Raw genomic sequence first — 18,410 nt, 5'->3', positions numbered from 1 at the left:
CTTATATTAGCCATCCAACTAATCTCGGCTGATTTCGCTTGTTCCGCTTTTGGTGATAGGCCTCTACCACCACTGGGTGTCGATAATGGTCCAGTAGTTGGGTTATTCGAATTAGAACTATCCGGATCCTTTTTAGCCTTTCTACAATCAGCCTTTCTATGCCCTCCCTTTCGCAATTGAAGCATTTTCCTTTAAATCCTTTCGAATCTGTTTTTGCACTAAGAGCATTTTCTTTTATACTCTCTCTAGGGCCCATTCGACGCTCGAATTCCATGAATTTAGCCACTATAGCACTAAAGCTTAGTGGTTCATCTCTGACCTCTAATTGAAGAATCAAGGGGTCAAACCGCGAATCCATATCCCTGACTACCTTATAAAAGATCGATATCTTTAATGTGTCCGATGGCTTCTCTGTTGGTGATATTTCACTTATTTCAGCTTGCAAGGTATTAAGATAATTAGCTATCTCTGCTACCTTAGCTGAACTTCCTTCTGGTATCTTATACCCTGTGAAAGCTTGTATCTTAGAGCTTAATTGTTGTTGCCCTAATGGCTGATACATATCTTTCAGCACTTTCCATTGCTCCTTAGCAGTTGAGCAGAGCAATATAAAGCTTAAAGCTTCCCTTCCGCAAAGGCTCATAATGATTGTGCTAGCCTTTGCGTCTATGACTTCCGGATCCTTCGATCCTAAAGCCTCCTTTCCGATATCTGTACCTTTCTCTACCACATTCCAAAGGCCCTGGCCTTTAAGAAGTTGCTTTACTTGGATGCTCCATGGTCTATAATTCGTACCGGTGAGCTTACTGATCTTCGGCTTCTCGAAACCGTAATCTTCCTCCATTCTAGCTTGTAGTCTAAGTGTACTGAGCTTTATAAGTCGATTTTATAAGCTCCTCTTCGGATTGATCGAATTGAAATATCTGAGTCCTGGCGCTATCCCGGGCTCATAACCTCTTGTTCAGAGGTTTATCATATATATATATAAGTGATATATAATATATACGCGAGTGGTGACTCAGATTTAATATTGTCCTTTCTTGAATATTGATTTCAACTTAATTATTTATTTACAATGATAGAGGACCTGTATATATAGGCCTTTCAGGACTATCTAGAACCTTCTGTTTTATCTCTTGTATTTCTAATCAATGTCGTCGTCGCTACAAGACTAGAATCTTCTATAAGCCTCTGTCGATCCTGATTACCCCTCATTCCTAGTAACCTTAAATACAAGGCATTAAGGTTCAACAGAACTATTTGAGCGGCGTGATCGTCGCGACCGAATTTAGCAATTTAACTTCAATGCCAGGGCTATTCGCTCCTCTGCAGGTGCGATCCGCTTCTGTTTCCAGAAGGGAACGTCTGATCCGGGTTGTTGTTGAGGCAGAGCTTGGTTCCCGGGTGGATAGGCTCGTTGTGGGCTTCGATCCCTATGGTAGAGGAGAAGAAGCGAGAGTGGGTTGCTATTTGTTTAGCCGAGCAGCAGGGCTCTTGTGTTATATATTGGGTTTTGCGGTTTTTAGGGTGTAGTGTATTCGAGTGATCAGTTGAGTGATGAGTTTATAAGGGATGGGCAGCAAGCTTTGTTGAAAAGATTGTTGCTTTCTAAGGGTCCTTTAGTAGTTAGGACAGATCTGAGTGTAGAACTCTGAGTCGGTGATCAGCTGAGTGAGCTTGCTAGGTGTGTGTAAGAGTTTCTTGATATATGTGATCGCCTGCTTGTTAGATTGCATTTCTACAGGGGCAAGGGGCCAGTCTGAACGCTTTAGGTTGTTTATAGTGCATTTAAAGAAGTGATATGGTTCCTTAGCGCTGCTGTATGAGTAGTCCAGCTTGTTGTTTTGATAACCAAATCGCTGATGGTAAGTGGTGTAGTTGCTGTGGTCTGTTTTCATAGCTATCAATCGATGTAAGACTGCTTTTGGTAGAGTTAGTTCCTTTGGCTCCTTTGTACTGTATCTAGGAGACCATTCCTTGTAGCCAGCGGAGAGAGAGGAGTTCATCTCTTCTCACTAGGTAGATTCTGTGTGTAGGCGCTTTTGACGGACGATCGTTCGGATCTCACTGATTGTTGATAGCTTGTCGATTGTCTGGTCCATAGGCCCAATTGCGCTTGTGTTTGTTAAACGATCTGTTTCCTCATTATCTTCAATCTCTATATGTCCAGGTAACTATTTTATTCTGATGTCGAGTTGTTTTATTGCTTTGTGATACTTGTGGAAGGCCCATTGTGTTGTGGGCGGTGCGTTTCCGTGTATATCCCAGATGATCGATGTACTGTCAATACATATCCAGATCCGGCTGTTCAAGGGATTTTTAAGTATAGTGATTAGATGCTTTAATCCGCACCATGCTCCTATCGCTTTTGTATCGAATACATGTGAGTCGCTTCGGATCTGCTTAAATCCGGAGGCTATTTGAATGCCATTGCGATATATTGCATATCCATAGCCAACACAATATTTACAATCAATAATTTGTTCTAATCCGTCAAAGAAGATTGTATAATCTTCAAATAAGAGTTGTCGCCACCACTCTTTGAAAACTTAAACTGCTTTTTCTTTGGTTAATCCTTCTGTTGGATCCGTTCTGCAGCCACTCGAGAAATGCAGGCAAAATAGCTTCGAGCGTTGCGTCTCTGGGATAAAACAGCTGAACCGCTGGATTCTTGTAAGAGGCCCTCTTGCTGTGCCTGCTCCTCGTCCGCGTTTTCGTATTACTGGCTTCAAACGATTTACTAGCAAGTGTTGATTGTCGATCGTTTTTAATCGGAGTGCGAATCGCAGCTTGGCATATTCTAGTGCGACTATCCCGATAGCAGGCCCGCTTCTTTGATAAGAGCTGCAATCGGTGTAGTTTTGTATACTAGGATCGCTCCTCTTGCAGCAGTATTGATCACTCTATTGATGTAACGGAGATGACCTTTTATACCTGCACTTATACTTGAATCGCTTTAGCCTAGGCTAGGCTTATGTTTACCAGCGTACCATACTTCCGTGCCGAATAGTGCTACTGGGAGAACGCAGGTGATCACTGCTTTTCTTAGAGAGGAAGCTGGCGGCCCATGTATAGTGCGGGCGATCGATCTGATATGCGAGACTACTTTCATAGCTTTCGCTGTATGTGTTTTGATGTGTTGTAAGAACGAGAGCCGGCGATCGAAGAAGATGTCTAGCCATTTCAGAGTAGGCTGAGTGCTTCCACTTGTTGCAATCGGTACTGGAGTGATTATCAGATCTGGGTTTACTACCAATAGTGGATTAGTGGTATTATGTTGTCTGGTAATATGAAGTAGTTCGAACTTTTCAGGGGCGAATAGGATTCTGTTCTCCTTACCCCATCTGATGATCTGCTGTACTTGTCGTTGCAGGATCCTAGCATTTGTAGAGAGATACTTGGAAAAGTGGTAGATCGCGATATCATCTGTATAGCCAAAACGGAATTTCGTATCTCGATTGAGGAGCTCAGCAAGATAGAGCATATAGAGTATAGATGATAATAAGGATCCCTGAGGGGTACCGTATACCACTAGATACTCCTCAGTTATAATGCCTTCGAGTTTCACTCTGACTTTTCTATTTGTAAGGAATAAGTTTATTAGTTTGAGTAATGAAGTTGACCACCTTTGTTTGATCATTCAGCTTAAGAGTTAATGTTTTAAGAAAATATCAAAAGCTTTCTATATATCTATAATAACAATCAAAACTACATTACCAGTTGTTAATGCAAGCTCCATATTGTGAGTGAAGGTAGCTACTAGATCTATCCCTGATCTTCTAGGGAGCGCTCCACAGTGTTGTGGGTTGATTACTTTATGTCTCAAAGCTGTCCAAGATATTTGGCTGGTTATATATTGTTCGAGACCCTTTCCGATGCAGGAGATCAGAGCTATTGATCGCCACGACCGCGGTGACGTTTTGTCTTTCTTGTCTACCTTGAGAATCATTACTACCTCCACTAGCTTCCATCCTTCTGAATAATAGTTTAGAGCTAGGCATGATGCAAATATCTCCCGGATCAGTAACTTGACGCTCGGCTAGCATACCTTAAAAAGGCGTATAGTGGCTCGATCCATTCTTGGTGCAGTATACGAGGCTTTTATGACATGCTTTTCTACCTCTTCAGCCGAGATTGTTCTTTTTCAGGGGAAGGTCCCCTTGTATGTTTGATTACATAGTGAATCGTTTGGAAGATTATTGTCCGCCTTGAATCAATCCAGAACTACTATAAATAGAACATCCGCTTTCTCTCTTATATCACAGATCTCCCGCTCACCGATTATTAGGGAGGGGGATTTCGCATTACTTTCGGGAGTCAACTTATACTATCCTATAATTCGATAGAGTTCTTTATCGTCCTTAACCCCATCTAAATGCATAGCCCAATAGGATCTTTTGACTTGTTGCACTACTTTTTATAAAAAGTATATAGTATAAGTCTTCCTTTTTAAGTCCATTCCCCTCCATACTTCTATATATACTCGATAAGCTTCTCTGTACTCATCCGTCCACCATAGCAAGGCTTTCCCTGCCTTTTGATCGATCTTGCTAATTATTTGAATCAACTTGTCTAGCACTTTCACAAGCTCACTAACGTAAATCTCGATTTTGATTGTAGTCTGGATATCTACATTACTGAGGTGGGCTAGCTGATTGGCCATTAGTCTATCCAATCTCGGTAGATCCGCCTCCTTTATCCAATAATGATACTGATCCCACTTTGTTATTCCGCGGTTCGCTAGGTTGATAACCTGAGTAGTATAATCAAATCCACAGTGGAGTTCTTCCAGCACCTCTGTATAAGCGAATGGTACATTGGAGAAGGTTAGGTTTAGCACATGCCCTCTTACATGAATGGGTATGCCTAGAATACCTATAAACTTTATACCCTGCTCGTTTGCCTATATTACAAGCTGTGCCCCTTGATTGACTGTGATTACTCCCGGTTCCCACAGTTTGTGCTTTGTATTAAAGTCCCCTCCTATAATCATATACTCATTTAAGATCAAGTATGTAATATAATTAATAATATCCAAAGTGCACAAAGCTCTGTAAACATTCAGGATCGAGTATCCATTGACTTGTATCCAGAGTAGGTCTCTGTTTTCGAGTTGATCTATTTGCTTTACTTTCAAGTGTGTACCTTTTCGTATATATATCATAACCCGAGGGCCTTATTCGTTCTCCTCCAAGTCTCCCTAGAGGTTCCAGTTATTGATCAGCTGATATCGATTGTATGCATTGTGATTTTGTGTAGTTGAATTCCAGTATAGTCTTGGCTCCTATAAACAGATCATATCCAGCTGAGCTTTAGCTGCTAGCTATAATAGTATAATATGATTCGCATATCCCCGGCCTACATTTGCCCAAGCGATAATGAGATCTTTATTCCTCTGAATATACTCGTCGATTATACTACTCATAGAGAGGATCTAGATATAATATCTACCGTTATAGAGGTTTCTACATCATTCATCTCCAGATTTATTAGAATAAAGGCTTTTTTTGCTAAGGCTTCTATATTGAGATTCCACTAGCTTTAACTACAAGCTGGGCATATACATAGCATGATTGGTGCAATCAATAGATTTGTATTAAACTTGTGTAGGTATTTGCTAAAACATTCATTCTCATATACTATAATCCTCACCCCTAGAGTGATTGGGGTTTCTGTGATTATTACTCTAGAAGGTAAAAGTGATTTAGGAGTATAATCCACTTCATCTACATCTGCTTTATGTAGTGTTTTATAGTCTTTTCTACCAATAGCTCTAACTGCAGCCAATTCCTTTGCGGTTAGAACAATCCATCGTTTAGCGTAAACCCTAGGAACAGCTAGGTAGTTGGAATGGCCAGCGCAGAAGAACCCATGACAATTAGCGTATTGAACTGTTTTAGTGTATTACTAATGTATAAGTGCGTTTTCATACTCAGTATTTAGTTTACCGCATATTGAGCATCTTAAAGCTCTATTGCAAGTGAAGAGATTATAATACCCTAAGCAGCCAATGCTATAAAGTTGAATTTCCCGGGGTTTATCTAGAAGAACCGAGTAGGAGCTGTTATTGAATAGTCGAAACTACGGTACTGCAGTATTGAAGCTAATGATTCAGGTGGCTCTTTTAGTGATCGGGTTGACCCCGCTACATGCCAATCTGTAGTTGATTGGCTGCTTGCCGGTTTGAGCTGTAATCTCCTTCTTGATAAGCTTAGTGGGTATAGGAGTAGGAGTATCTTCAATGTGATAGAAATCGTGTGGTACTTGTAGGACTGTATACATAAACCATTTTTCTAATCTACACATACTTGTTGCATAAAGGGTTTTAAGTACCCGCTCGACATTTTCTGTTTTCATGATCTCCTCCCGACTAGTACCAAAGCTGCACCTTAATATCCAGCCTGTGTTGTTCCTCTAAAGAAAGGGGATCTCTGCTAATATGATCCTAGCAACTGCCTCTTTTATTCTGAGTCTTAACAGGAATGGGCTAGTCTCTGAAAGCAGAGCTTCCCTGTTAGCTATTATAAGGATCGTTTTCTCGATCCGATCATTCTCCCTTTTAAGTCTGCATGCTCCCGAACGATCAGTGTTCGTGCTTCCACTAGAAGCAGAGCGTATTGTATTAATAAAGTCTGTAGTAGGGCTTGCTGTTTTAGATCTCATCTGAGTTTTCAGTGTATCAGTGTAGGTTTTCTGTATATTGCTTTCTGGCTGTAGTTGCTCCGTTACGGGCTTTTTCTTTTGATTAAGGGTAGTCTTCGTTACTCCTAGTAGAGCAGAGATAATTGTGTTTTTAAACTTCGCAGCGAGTTTGTATTATTGGTTTTGAAATCCTTATACAAACTTATTTGCTAACACCACGAATGCCTCGATTACCTCCCGTTTCTCCTTCTTTATCTTATTGATCCTTTTGAATCGTTTCTTGATTGCACTAAGGATAGAGCCTATAGACAATTTTATAATTGGTAGGGGCTGTATACCAGTCCCTAAGGTATTGGTAACTACTTGGGAGGGGAGCACCCCTTGGGTTGAGGAACCGCTCGGCGCGCCAGGGGTGTGCATCGCCATCGGCGTGATGGGAGCCTCCTGTGGTTACAAGGTTTGATAGGATTAAGCCTGCCGGGGCAGGGGAAATAAATAAGGAGTATATGTGAATCGTCCCTTGGAAAGTTGAATGTCTGTTTTATATGTGTTGGTATTTGTGATCGCTCGGGATAGAGAGGAAAAGAAAACCTTATTCATATAATAAGCAAAAAGCTATGAAAAGAAAAATGCAATTAATAGTACAAGAAGATGTATAAGAAAATGTATATATTAATAAGTAAGAGAAAGCTCAGATCCAAAATGAGCGAGAGGAAGCTCGAATCTATTCTTTGTGAATGCTATGGTAGTGATAACTATAGGGAACTGGATACCCAGTATAAAATGTACAAGTACCTCTATTTTCAAAACAAAGAGTATAAGTAGTTGTAGAGATTCCAAAAACTAGGCCTATTCCAATAACTACTCTAATCCGAGATGCTCTGAATAAAAGTTGTAAGAAACGATTGAGAAAGATCTTTAGTAATCAGATTGTTCAGCATATAGTTATACTGTATACTACCTCCGCACATTTTAAAGATCTTCTAGTTAATGACTATAATTCAATATTTGAGGAATCAATAGAGCTGGAAAACGCTATGCGAGGGGATATCCAAGTATGAATAGAAGTGATTAGAAATGAATTGCAGAGTTTTAAGGATAATAATACCTTCGAAATTATGAATGGAGCTATACTTGCAGGCCGAAAGCTATTAAATAGCAGATACATTCTGGGAAATAAACTAAATTGCTTTAGTAAGTTGGTTAGAAGAAAAGCAAAACTAGTAATCAAGGGGTATCTTCAAGAATATGGAATAGACTATCAAGAGACTTTCGCTAGTGTAATAAGATATTCGATATTGCATATTTTATTAGTAAAAGCTGTAGTAGAAGATCTAGAGATCGATAATATAGATATTGATATTGCTTTCTTGAATAATGAGCTAATGGATATAGAAATCCTTATAAAAATGCCAGAATTTTTTAAAGAAATCTTCTTGAGATCAAACTCAAAAGCAAACCATATCTCAAACTGAAAAAGTCACTTTATAACCTAAAACAAACACCAAGAGTTTGGTGAACTATAATTCGAAAATTCTTTAAAGAAATTGGACTTGAAGAATCAATAGCAGATCCGAATCTCTTTACAGGAAACGGAGTATATATCCTACTATATATAGATAATCTGCTGATAATAGGAAATCACATCAATATAAATTCGATAAAAAAGATAATCGGAAATCGATGGAAATATAAAGACTTAAACGAAACCAATATATTCCTAAACATTCAAATAAAACAATATTGACGAAATCGATTACTTAAGATATACCAATCAAATTATATGAAAAAGATCTTGCAAAGATTTGGGATTGATCTTACTAATACGAAAGATTTGCTCTTATCTCCTAATATAGTTATACAAAATACAAACGAAAATGAATTTCTTTATTAAGATAATACAATATTATATCTTCAGATTATTAATAGTATTATTTATTTTTCGAACTATATTCAATCTGATATAGTATATGCTATTGGTCAACTTGTTCGTATTATATATATACTAGGGGAAAGTTATTTAGTACTTACGAAACACTTGCTTCAATATCTTACTAGCACATACTCAGTGGGTATAGTCTATTCAAATCGACTAAATATGCTTATATACAAATATCGAGCTTATACAGATTCGACTTGGGGATCTGCAGCCGATAGAAAATCTGTTCAAGGAGTAGCTCTTATCAAATATAAAGAAGCTATAGTATAATCTTCAACGAAACAGAAATCGATATCTCTTTGTATAATGGAAGCTGAGATTATAGTAGTTAATGAAGAAGCAAAAGAGATTGTCTAAATAAAAAGCTAATAAAAGATTTAGGAAAACGCTTTGAGAAAAAGCTCTTTATTCTAACTCTATACTATGATAATGCTAATGGAATTGATTGGATGTAAGAGAACAAATTTCATAGCAAGGCGAAGTATATTGATATTCGGTGGCATTATATTCGGAAAAATATAATCGATACTAAAAGGCTATATGTAGTATGGATTCCAGAAGCTGAGCAAATAGCCGATATTCTCACAAAACAGTTTACCTACTCTGGCTTTATAACTCATAAAAAAGGCCTAGGATTAGATCTGGAATGCTGAATATATATATATCAAAGAGAATTAATAAATGCTGGCAATATATTCGGTCAAATCAATCTTTTTGGTCGATTTGGTTAATTCGGTTGGAACTAACCAAATTAACCAAATTAACCAAATTCACCAAATTGACCAAATTGACTAATTGACTAATTCAGCAAAACCCGCCGATTTTATCAATTCCAATAATCTTATCAGATTCATCAGCTTCATCAAATTCATTATATCCATTAAGTTTATCAAAAATCATTCGAATTAATTGAATTAATCAATTCACTGTTATAGCAAATTAACCAAATTAACCAAATTAATCAAAATAAAAAGATCATGTGGGGTAACAAATAAGCTGGAGATCTGTTCACATATAATAAGATTTAAATGGTTTATTATACTAAAAAGGTAACTCTATGATTAAAGGGTAACGAATCCAAAGCAATCCGTTGGTATATATATAAAGAGGATTTTACAAAAACAAATTGAATTTGTATTGCTAGATGGATTGAATCCGATCTGATATAAATAGGGAAAACAGGATTTAGATAAAGAGTATTCTTATATTACAATACAATATTAAATCGTAGGGCTGTCAAACTCCATTGGAGATGTAGATATTACAGGCAACTCTGGAATATTGATACTATCACAGAAGTTAATGAGGCTCTTTATCTCAATTCTATATTGCGACAACACTAGTAGAATTAATTGAATGTAAGAGAATAAATTCTATAGTAAGGCAAAACACATCGATATTCAATAGCACTATATTCGAAAAGATATGGTTGATATCAAAAGACTATATATCGTATAGATTTCAGGAATTGAATAGACAGCCGATATCCTTATAAAACAGTTTATATACCCTGGCTTTATAACTTATAAAAAAGATCTAGAATTGGATCTGAAATGCTGAATACGAATGTGTTAAAGAGAGTTAATAGTTGTATTTGGTTAAATCAGTCATCTTGGTCGATTTGGTTGATTTAACTCAAATTGACCAAATTGACCAAATTGACCAAATTGACCAAATTGATAAAATCACCAAATACACCTATTTCAACAATTTCATCAGGTTCATCAGATTCACTATATTCACCAGATCTGTCGAATTTATCAAAAATTATCCAAATTGATCGAATTGGTCAATTTATTATGAATTGACCAAATTGACCAAATTGACCATTTTAAGAAAACCATGTGGGGTAACAGATAAGCTGGAGGTCTGTTCATATGAGATTGGATTTGGGTTGTTTATTATATTAAAAAGGTAACCCTACGATCTGAAGATAACGAATCCAAAGCAATTCATTAGTGTATACACAAAGGGGATTTCACGAAAACAGATCGAATTCGTACTATTATATCTCTTTATAGTGGATTGGATTTCACCTAACATGAGCAAGGAGAATAGAATTCAGATAAAAGAATACTCTTATACTGCAATACGATATTAGATTGTAGGGTTATCGAACTCTATTGGAGATGTAAACACTACAGGTAATACTAAAGCGTTAATACTATTACAGGAGTTAATAAGGCTCTTTACAAATATATATATATATATAGAGTTTATGTGATTTAAATAGTAGATTCCTATTATAGGGGGGATATTGAAAATCACATGTATAGTATATGTATGGTATATGCATACTACTATAAAACTCCTTTTTCGGACTTTCCGGATATATAGATCTGATATATATATTTCAATATATCACTTCTTATGTGTAACTTACTATCTATTTCTGATAAGATTATATACAAGATAATATTTTACAATTTGGATTTCAAACGAATAAATGAATTCTATTATATCTAGGTATTGTATTATAAGATATTAAAGTCTTGCTAAGTATTTGAAGTTTTTTATAATTAGTTTTATATCTAAATGGATTATATTTTGAGGTTAATATAATGGAAATAATACGACTTTATCCTAACTATTTGTTTTAATAATAGCTTATAATTTAAACTTGGTTAGACTAGATCAGACCATTACTTGTCAAATACTCTAAGTGCAATAAACCAGCAAACACCATCAAAGTTCAAGGTGTTAGCGAAAAATTGTAAATAAAGAAATTATATAATATTATTAACTTATTTAGAAAAGAGATATTCTATATAATTATCGAAATTCTAACTAAATTGAATTTTCTTTTAATTTGACTCAATATTACCTTTTCTATAAAGAATCACAAGATGAATAAATAAAAAGGCATGGGTCATTAGGCTATTGAGTTATTATAAAATCATTTTTGTAATAAAAATAACTCTTCACTCTTTTGTGGAAATCTATTACAAAAATTTGTAAGCATTGTTGTTAAGATACAGGCCAATTTCTTTTTTATCTGAATTTCATTGTTAAGAAGGAAAAGATACTATTTTGTTATATAATTAAAGTTTTTTGGATTCTTTAAGATAATAGAATGAAGAAAATGAGAAGAAACTCTATTTTAATCTTGGTGTTCAAGATAAACAAATAAGATGAGCTAGAGAGATGAGATGATGGAATTTATATGAGGATTGAAGAGTATATAAACCTTTATCATTATTCTTTCAAATTCGATTATTATATTATTAATATATTTGTTTGTATTTATTCTATAAATAAATCAAATATATTCATTTATTATTCGTTTTCGAATCTATTTATTTTTTTTAAAGAAAAATTACTTTCTTATTACTATTAAAATGAAGTTCTTAGTTATCACTCTTCTTGCTTGTACAGCTATTATACAATCTGCTGTTTTTTCAGAAGCAGTTATAACTTCAGCTGATATTTCAATTTCCATTGCTTTCAATAGTATTGTTCCTGATTCTAGCGAATTTCATTTTAGTAGAAAATTTGATGTCTTCGGAATATTAGTTATATAAGTAAATGATGAATCTATACAAGCTCTTTAGAAATATATTGAAGCACTAATAAAAGTGATTGGAATAATTACTATAAAGGATATTCAGCTTTTGATTGAGATGGTTATTGAGTATAGTAGTGATATTATTAAAAACCTTAAAGAGTAGAATTAAGTAAGTTGCTTTATAAATATAGCATCCTCAAAGAGCTTTTGATATATAAAATAATACTAATAATATTTTCTAGATTCGTAAGGAATTTTCTTAAGCAACTATTTGTGATATATAGACTAGAAACCCAGATTACAAAAAATACCCCGCTGCTATCTACTACAACAAGGGATATAGTATTAAGAATCCTACTGGAATCGTCGGAAAAGTCAACGCTAAACTTTCTCTTGGTTTTCTCCATACTGATTATGACTATATATATATAACTGGAAATAATCAATTCTATACTCATGCTGAGAATGGATTTATCAATGTAAGAAATCGTTTCTATCTAATAGAAAATAATACTAATATCTTGCTAGCTTTCCTATACATATAACAAACGCTGTAATCATGACAGAAATACTAGTGATTTGACCTGCAACTAGAGAGCTTTAAAGCATCTACTTTTCGATACAGCAATTAGAAAAGGATCAATCAAAATATGTTTCAGTGTAGGCCTGTCATCAAACATGTGTATTAGGTGGCCACCTAATCCCTTGTTTTATTTTTATATCTCTATTAGTATTGGGCTTATAGATTGTTCAGTCTTTATAACCCTAAAAACTTTTGTAGTACTAGTATCTAGTTAATTGAATTGAGATTTTTTCCAGATTCTACGAGTTTATACATACTATCTTCGATTTGCTATTCAAAATAATGTTTTAGTAAGTTAATGTAACGATTCGGTCCCTTTCGGGTCCCTTAGTTATCTAGCTTCTAGGACCTTAGTCTAGTACGTGACTCATTGGTGTATATACTCCGGAGCTCTTATAGTTCTTTTCTTATTCTTTTCTTCTTTCTTTAATCTTAGATTTTAAGGTAGAATTGAATCCTTTTATAACAGTTCTTTACAATTGATATACTATAGAAATTTCTTCATTAACTAGCTAGCTCGCTATAACTACAACAAAGATATGAGAATATCTTTATATTTAGCGAGAAGGCACTATAAAGTGAATCACTATAAAGTGAATCACTATAAAGTGAATTGTCAATTTTTGGTAGTAAAGTTTAAATATCACTTATACACTAAAATATATTTTTGATTTAAGTAGTTGATAAACCTATTGGTTTTGTTTTGGTATTAATTATAATTATCTTAAAAAACTTGATTGAATTACAATATTATATATCACTGAGACCTAAGTATATAAATAAGTATATAGTCTATAATCATATACAAATGAATTTTGTATATACAATAAGTAATACACTCGTTTTAAACCACACTAATATAAAATCATATTATTTAATTTTCTTCTTCAAGATCTTGAATTATTCCTTTTGGAACTGTATAGCCTATAATAAAAAAGCGAGCTTCAGAAATAGTAATAATAGTATGTTTCTAGCATAAAAGTAAGATAGATCAATTCTTAATACTAAAGAGTAATAAACTATTATATAAAGAGAGGACCTGAAAGCGCTTTTATAAATTCTATTCAGGTGAGTGGATCAAAAGACAAACGAGGATGTTTTATTCTATCTGATGGGATAAAAGGATGATTAATCAAGCATTAAGGCCTATCAATGGGTATATAGATTGATGAGACACTTTTCTAACTTTTGAAATTCTTAATAAATTCATTCTTCAATTGTTTGATATTAAAATTCATATTCTAATTGTTTCATTTCTAATAAACAATTATTAAATTCTTAAGATATTGGATTTTATATATTAAGAGATATTCACAAATCAACTTTTGCAGTGTCCCGTCAGTCCGTACACCCACTAGTGGCCGGTTCGTCACACAATTCTAATTAAAGATTCGAATTCTTAACTCGAAGCTATTATAAATGTTATTTGAATATTTGAAGGAAAAAAAAAAAAAAAGATATTAAATAACTCTATAATAATACTAACTTCATGAAATAATATTCTATGACAATCTAAATTAGTGGGGACTGATTTCCCTGTTGGAAAAATGGTGGTTTATGGAACTATTAGTTTAATATAAGAGATAGATTATTTCTATTATACTCTTTCTTTTCATTAACCCTTTTGTTACCTTTGCTATTCCTTCTTCTATTATTTCTTCTTTCTATCCCTCTCCAACTTACCACTTAAATCTTTTCAATATTAGTATTTTTAAGAATATTAGCCTTAATAGTTCTAATATCAGTAATAGGAGTAAGAAACATTCCTTTAGCAACTATCAAAATATTAGTATTTGAATCAGCAAAAGATCTAGATGACATAAGGCTATTAGCTTGACAATTACAGCCAAGAGCCGAAGCACATCCTGCAACACCATTGCTTGAAGATCAAAAAGGATTGCTAAGAATATCGAAGATAATAGATATATTTGCTTTCTCGAAAATGTTACCTTTAACAAATACTTTTGCTTTTTTACTAATTTGGAATATATTTCCTATAATATCTAATCAATAATTGTTGATAACTTGAAAGAAAACATTTAGCTTAACTGATGAATATAAACCTCCAATCTTGAATCTACAATTATTTGTATTGTAAATATAATTGTTTTTGAAAGTAATAGAATCTTGGAATTTAATGAAGTATAATGTTTAGTAATGGTGATTATTACATTTAGCAAATTAAAGAATAAAACTATTAAACTCAGAGTTAGTAATAGAGATACGATTAAAAGCACCTGGATCTATAATAATGAATTGACGATCAATTCTGGAGATCTTGATATAATCGATCCACAAAAGATCTATGCTATCAATGAAAATAGTATCTCCACCCCAAATATACTTGGGGTTCATTTCAATAAACTTAACATTCTGGATAATGATATTCTTAGCACCTGCAATATAGAAACCTCTATCCTTAATCTTTCCAGCAAATCCAATTTCAACAATGGATTTATTAGAATCGAGCTTGATAGCATTTAAAGGAATACCAGCAATATTATAAGTGATAATTGGCTTAGCAAGAGCTTGATTGGTATTTACAGTCTGTTCACACCAGCCATTAATATCAACTGAATCCTAACCGGCATTATTGGTGTATGTGTTGGATAGGGGTGTGCAATCCTTTTCGGTTTTTGATTTCATACTATCTGTGAAATCCCAGGTTTTGTTAAGGACAATGGTATGGGCAATACTATCGGAGAGTTAGTTAACAAATTCGTTGAGATCTTTTGGAAATACAGCAGTAGTAGTTCCATTACCAATGACTGCAGTAGTGAAACCTTTAGCTTTGCTAATAATCTCTACGGCATCAACTGCAATAATAAAGAATAAAAGAATAGCGAGGGCCTTAACTGAAATTATAGTGATTGATATACTTGACTGTAAACTATATTATAAAAACAAATAAATAAATAAATGAGTGAATGAGTAAATAAGTAAATAAATAAATAAAAGAATGAATGAATGAGTAAATAAATAAATAAATAAATAAGTAAATAAGTAGATAAGTAAATAATATTCAAAAACCTCAAAATTTTCCATATTCTTATATATTATTAATCTATCTAATTATATTGTCTAGAATCCCATTAAGAATCGGATATTCTATTCTTTAATATCTCTATTCCATAAAGCATTATCTTGATACGAGAAAAAAGGATACCCAAAAGCTATACTCTTAGCGAATAATCACTTTGTTTATTACAAACAATATATTTGGATTTCTTAAAATCTTGATGAATGAATAAGTTGTCCCCAGAATACTTGACTATATCACTCATTTCGCTATTCAAAACTCCAATGTATATTCCAATCTATAAATCTTAGTCTATTAAAGGAGTACTCCAGATTTCTTAGTGATAAAACTATTTGCATATCTAATTATGGTAAAGTATATTCGAAATCATATATTCATATTAATTGATCTCTGTAAACATTTGATAATCAAGTAAGATCCTTGAATATGTTTGTGATAAATGGATTGTCCTATAATCTTTATTAATTTAATTTTCATTATCTATCAACTCCAGACGAACTGAGCAATATTCTCGAATATACTTACTTAAATAATAGTTTATACTTTTGAAAGGTTTTGAGTGTACGAGATTTTTTAATTTAATGAGGTTAGCTGATTACAAATATCTATAAAAAGAATAATTATACGATGAACAAGGTTTCTCAACTCTAATTCTAATTATTCTTGTACTTAAGGTATTTAAGATTATTATGCAGAAAAGCTTAATGAGAAAAGCTAATTCTAACCATACTCGAGTTGTGATCACTAAACATCCCGTTGCCCCGTGCTCACCTTGAGACCCTTATTAGTAAGCTTCAGATTTTAAATTTATTTAATTTCAGGATATCAAGTTAAAGGGAGAGTTCTGTTGCTATGTAATTTGTATGCAATGAATAGTGTTGTGGGTAATATCCATTTACTGTTCTTCATTCTGTAATAATATTCTGAAAATCAAACGAATATTCGAGATGATTGAATTTAATGATTGTGTGTCGAGGGTGTATACTTATCCGCATTTCAATAATAATCATATGACTTAACTAGCTATAATATATCAAATTTACTAAAAATGTATTTAATCTATAATACAGAGTATATACTACAATTGATTTTTATCGAAGCACGCATCAAACTGACCGCCTGTTATTTCTAAAAGATGGTAAAGTATGAGAGCAGTTATATATCTCATTGATTAAGTATTTTCTTTTAATCAACTAAAACAATATTCAAAATAATATTACTGAACTCTGAACCATTTTGAGTCAGGACTTTATATTTCAAATCAGAATTAAATAACCTTTTGGATTGAGAGATCTGTATGTCAGGTTTTGTGGACTCATGATTTTAATGAGAAAAGCTTGTCTCAACCTTATATTAATCCAAGCAATCAAATATATATTGATTATAAATATCAAATATAGCTTCTATCGGGATATCGATCATGTGATCAAAAGAGGGCATTGATTAATTGATTAATTGATTGATTTCATTTACATCCATATTCAGTCTAAGACTATATAGGACGGCTAAGTCTCTAGAGACTCTAGCAGATAACTTTTTATTCTACAAAAATGGATATATTCGATTTAGAGAAGTGAAAACAAATATTGGGGATTAGTGCCCGCTTATTATATACATTATATATAATAAGGAAAAGAAAGTATAATACTTAAGAAATTAGTAAGAGACTTCTCTCTTCTTCTTCTTCTTCTTCAACTATTATTCCTTTCATTTTTGTAATAACTCTTTCTCCCTTTATTATTACATCTTCTTCTTCTTCTACTACCTCTCTTTCTCCTGTTTCGTTTTATATTAGAGCTCTAACCAAATGTTATACCTTTATAGCTATTTTGATAATATTGATAAATTTGATAGCTAACTCGATATCAATTTTGGTATGAAATAGGAATTGTATAGTGATTTTGGATAAAGGTATCTTCTTAAAGATTTCTTTTCTTTTAGCTTTATATATGGGGTAGCTAATAAGGAGGTATTGTAATACCTCGATATTATTACATATACATTTGTTATTGGAAGGTTTGAAGCGATGTAAATAGGATTTGATATATCTATAACCTAATTTGAGTTGAAAGAATGCACTAGCAGTGTTTCGATTGGTTCTGCTTGGTAGCTTGATTTTCGAGCCTATTTTCCAAGGAAATAGCTTTAAGTAAATTGATAGGGATTGGTTTGATCTGAGTTCGTATTGATTGAGAATATCAAGCTATTGATCTGAAACATATTCCTTAACAATTATACCTAATAGTCTAAAGCTTGTTTCGTTCAAAATGGATTGTATTGTAATTACTTCCTTGGCTAGCTTATCTACTAGCTCATTTCCTTCAACTGAGGTGTGGCCAGGAACCCAATTTAGCGAGATTTCGGCTCCTTTTGCTTTGATAATCTTTGCTGCTTTGATTGCTCTTATTTGGTAGGCCTGTCCTGAATGATCTGAAGGAGTTTTTAGGCGGTATAGACCAGCTTGATTGTTTGAATAGATCTTGAACTTTTGATTATTGTAAGTAATGGAACTAGCATATTCGATAGCTTTTGTAACTCCAAAGAGCTTTTTATTATATATTAGTTGATTAGTATTAATATTGCTTTGCTCTTGATATAGAATTCGATTATTTGATTATATAGCTATTATACCTACCCCGATGCTAATTCTCTTTCCAGTGAAGAAAGCATCAGTGTAAATATAGGTAGTATCCTTATCCCT

The 18,410-nt window shown here is 33.5% G+C and overlaps 1 protein-coding gene across 1 annotated transcript; it reads left to right on the top strand.

Moving 5' to 3' along the window:
* Window positions 1-11,919: 11,919 nt before the first annotated feature.
* Window positions 11,920-12,680, top strand: EAF02_007132 (uncharacterized protein; the record flags this gene model as incomplete). Its single annotated transcript, XM_038903180.1, is given in 5 exon segments — window positions 11,920-12,093; window positions 12,133-12,245; window positions 12,329-12,359; window positions 12,371-12,565; window positions 12,615-12,680. 5 exon segments carry the CDS (start codon window positions 11,920-11,922, stop codon window positions 12,678-12,680), a joined length of 579 nt encoding a protein of 192 aa, XP_038757501.1.
* Window positions 12,681-18,410: the final 5,730 nt, after the last annotated feature.

This window comes from Botrytis sinoallii (genome assembly GCF_014898435.1).
Source record: "Botrytis sinoallii strain Bc 23 chromosome Unknown BSIN_011, whole genome shotgun sequence".
Classification (NCBI taxonomy): domain Eukaryota; kingdom Fungi; phylum Ascomycota; class Leotiomycetes; order Helotiales; family Sclerotiniaceae; genus Botrytis; species Botrytis sinoallii.
The sequence above is the reverse complement of the archived record's forward strand: the minus strand, read 5'-3'. Positions and strand labels throughout refer to the sequence as shown.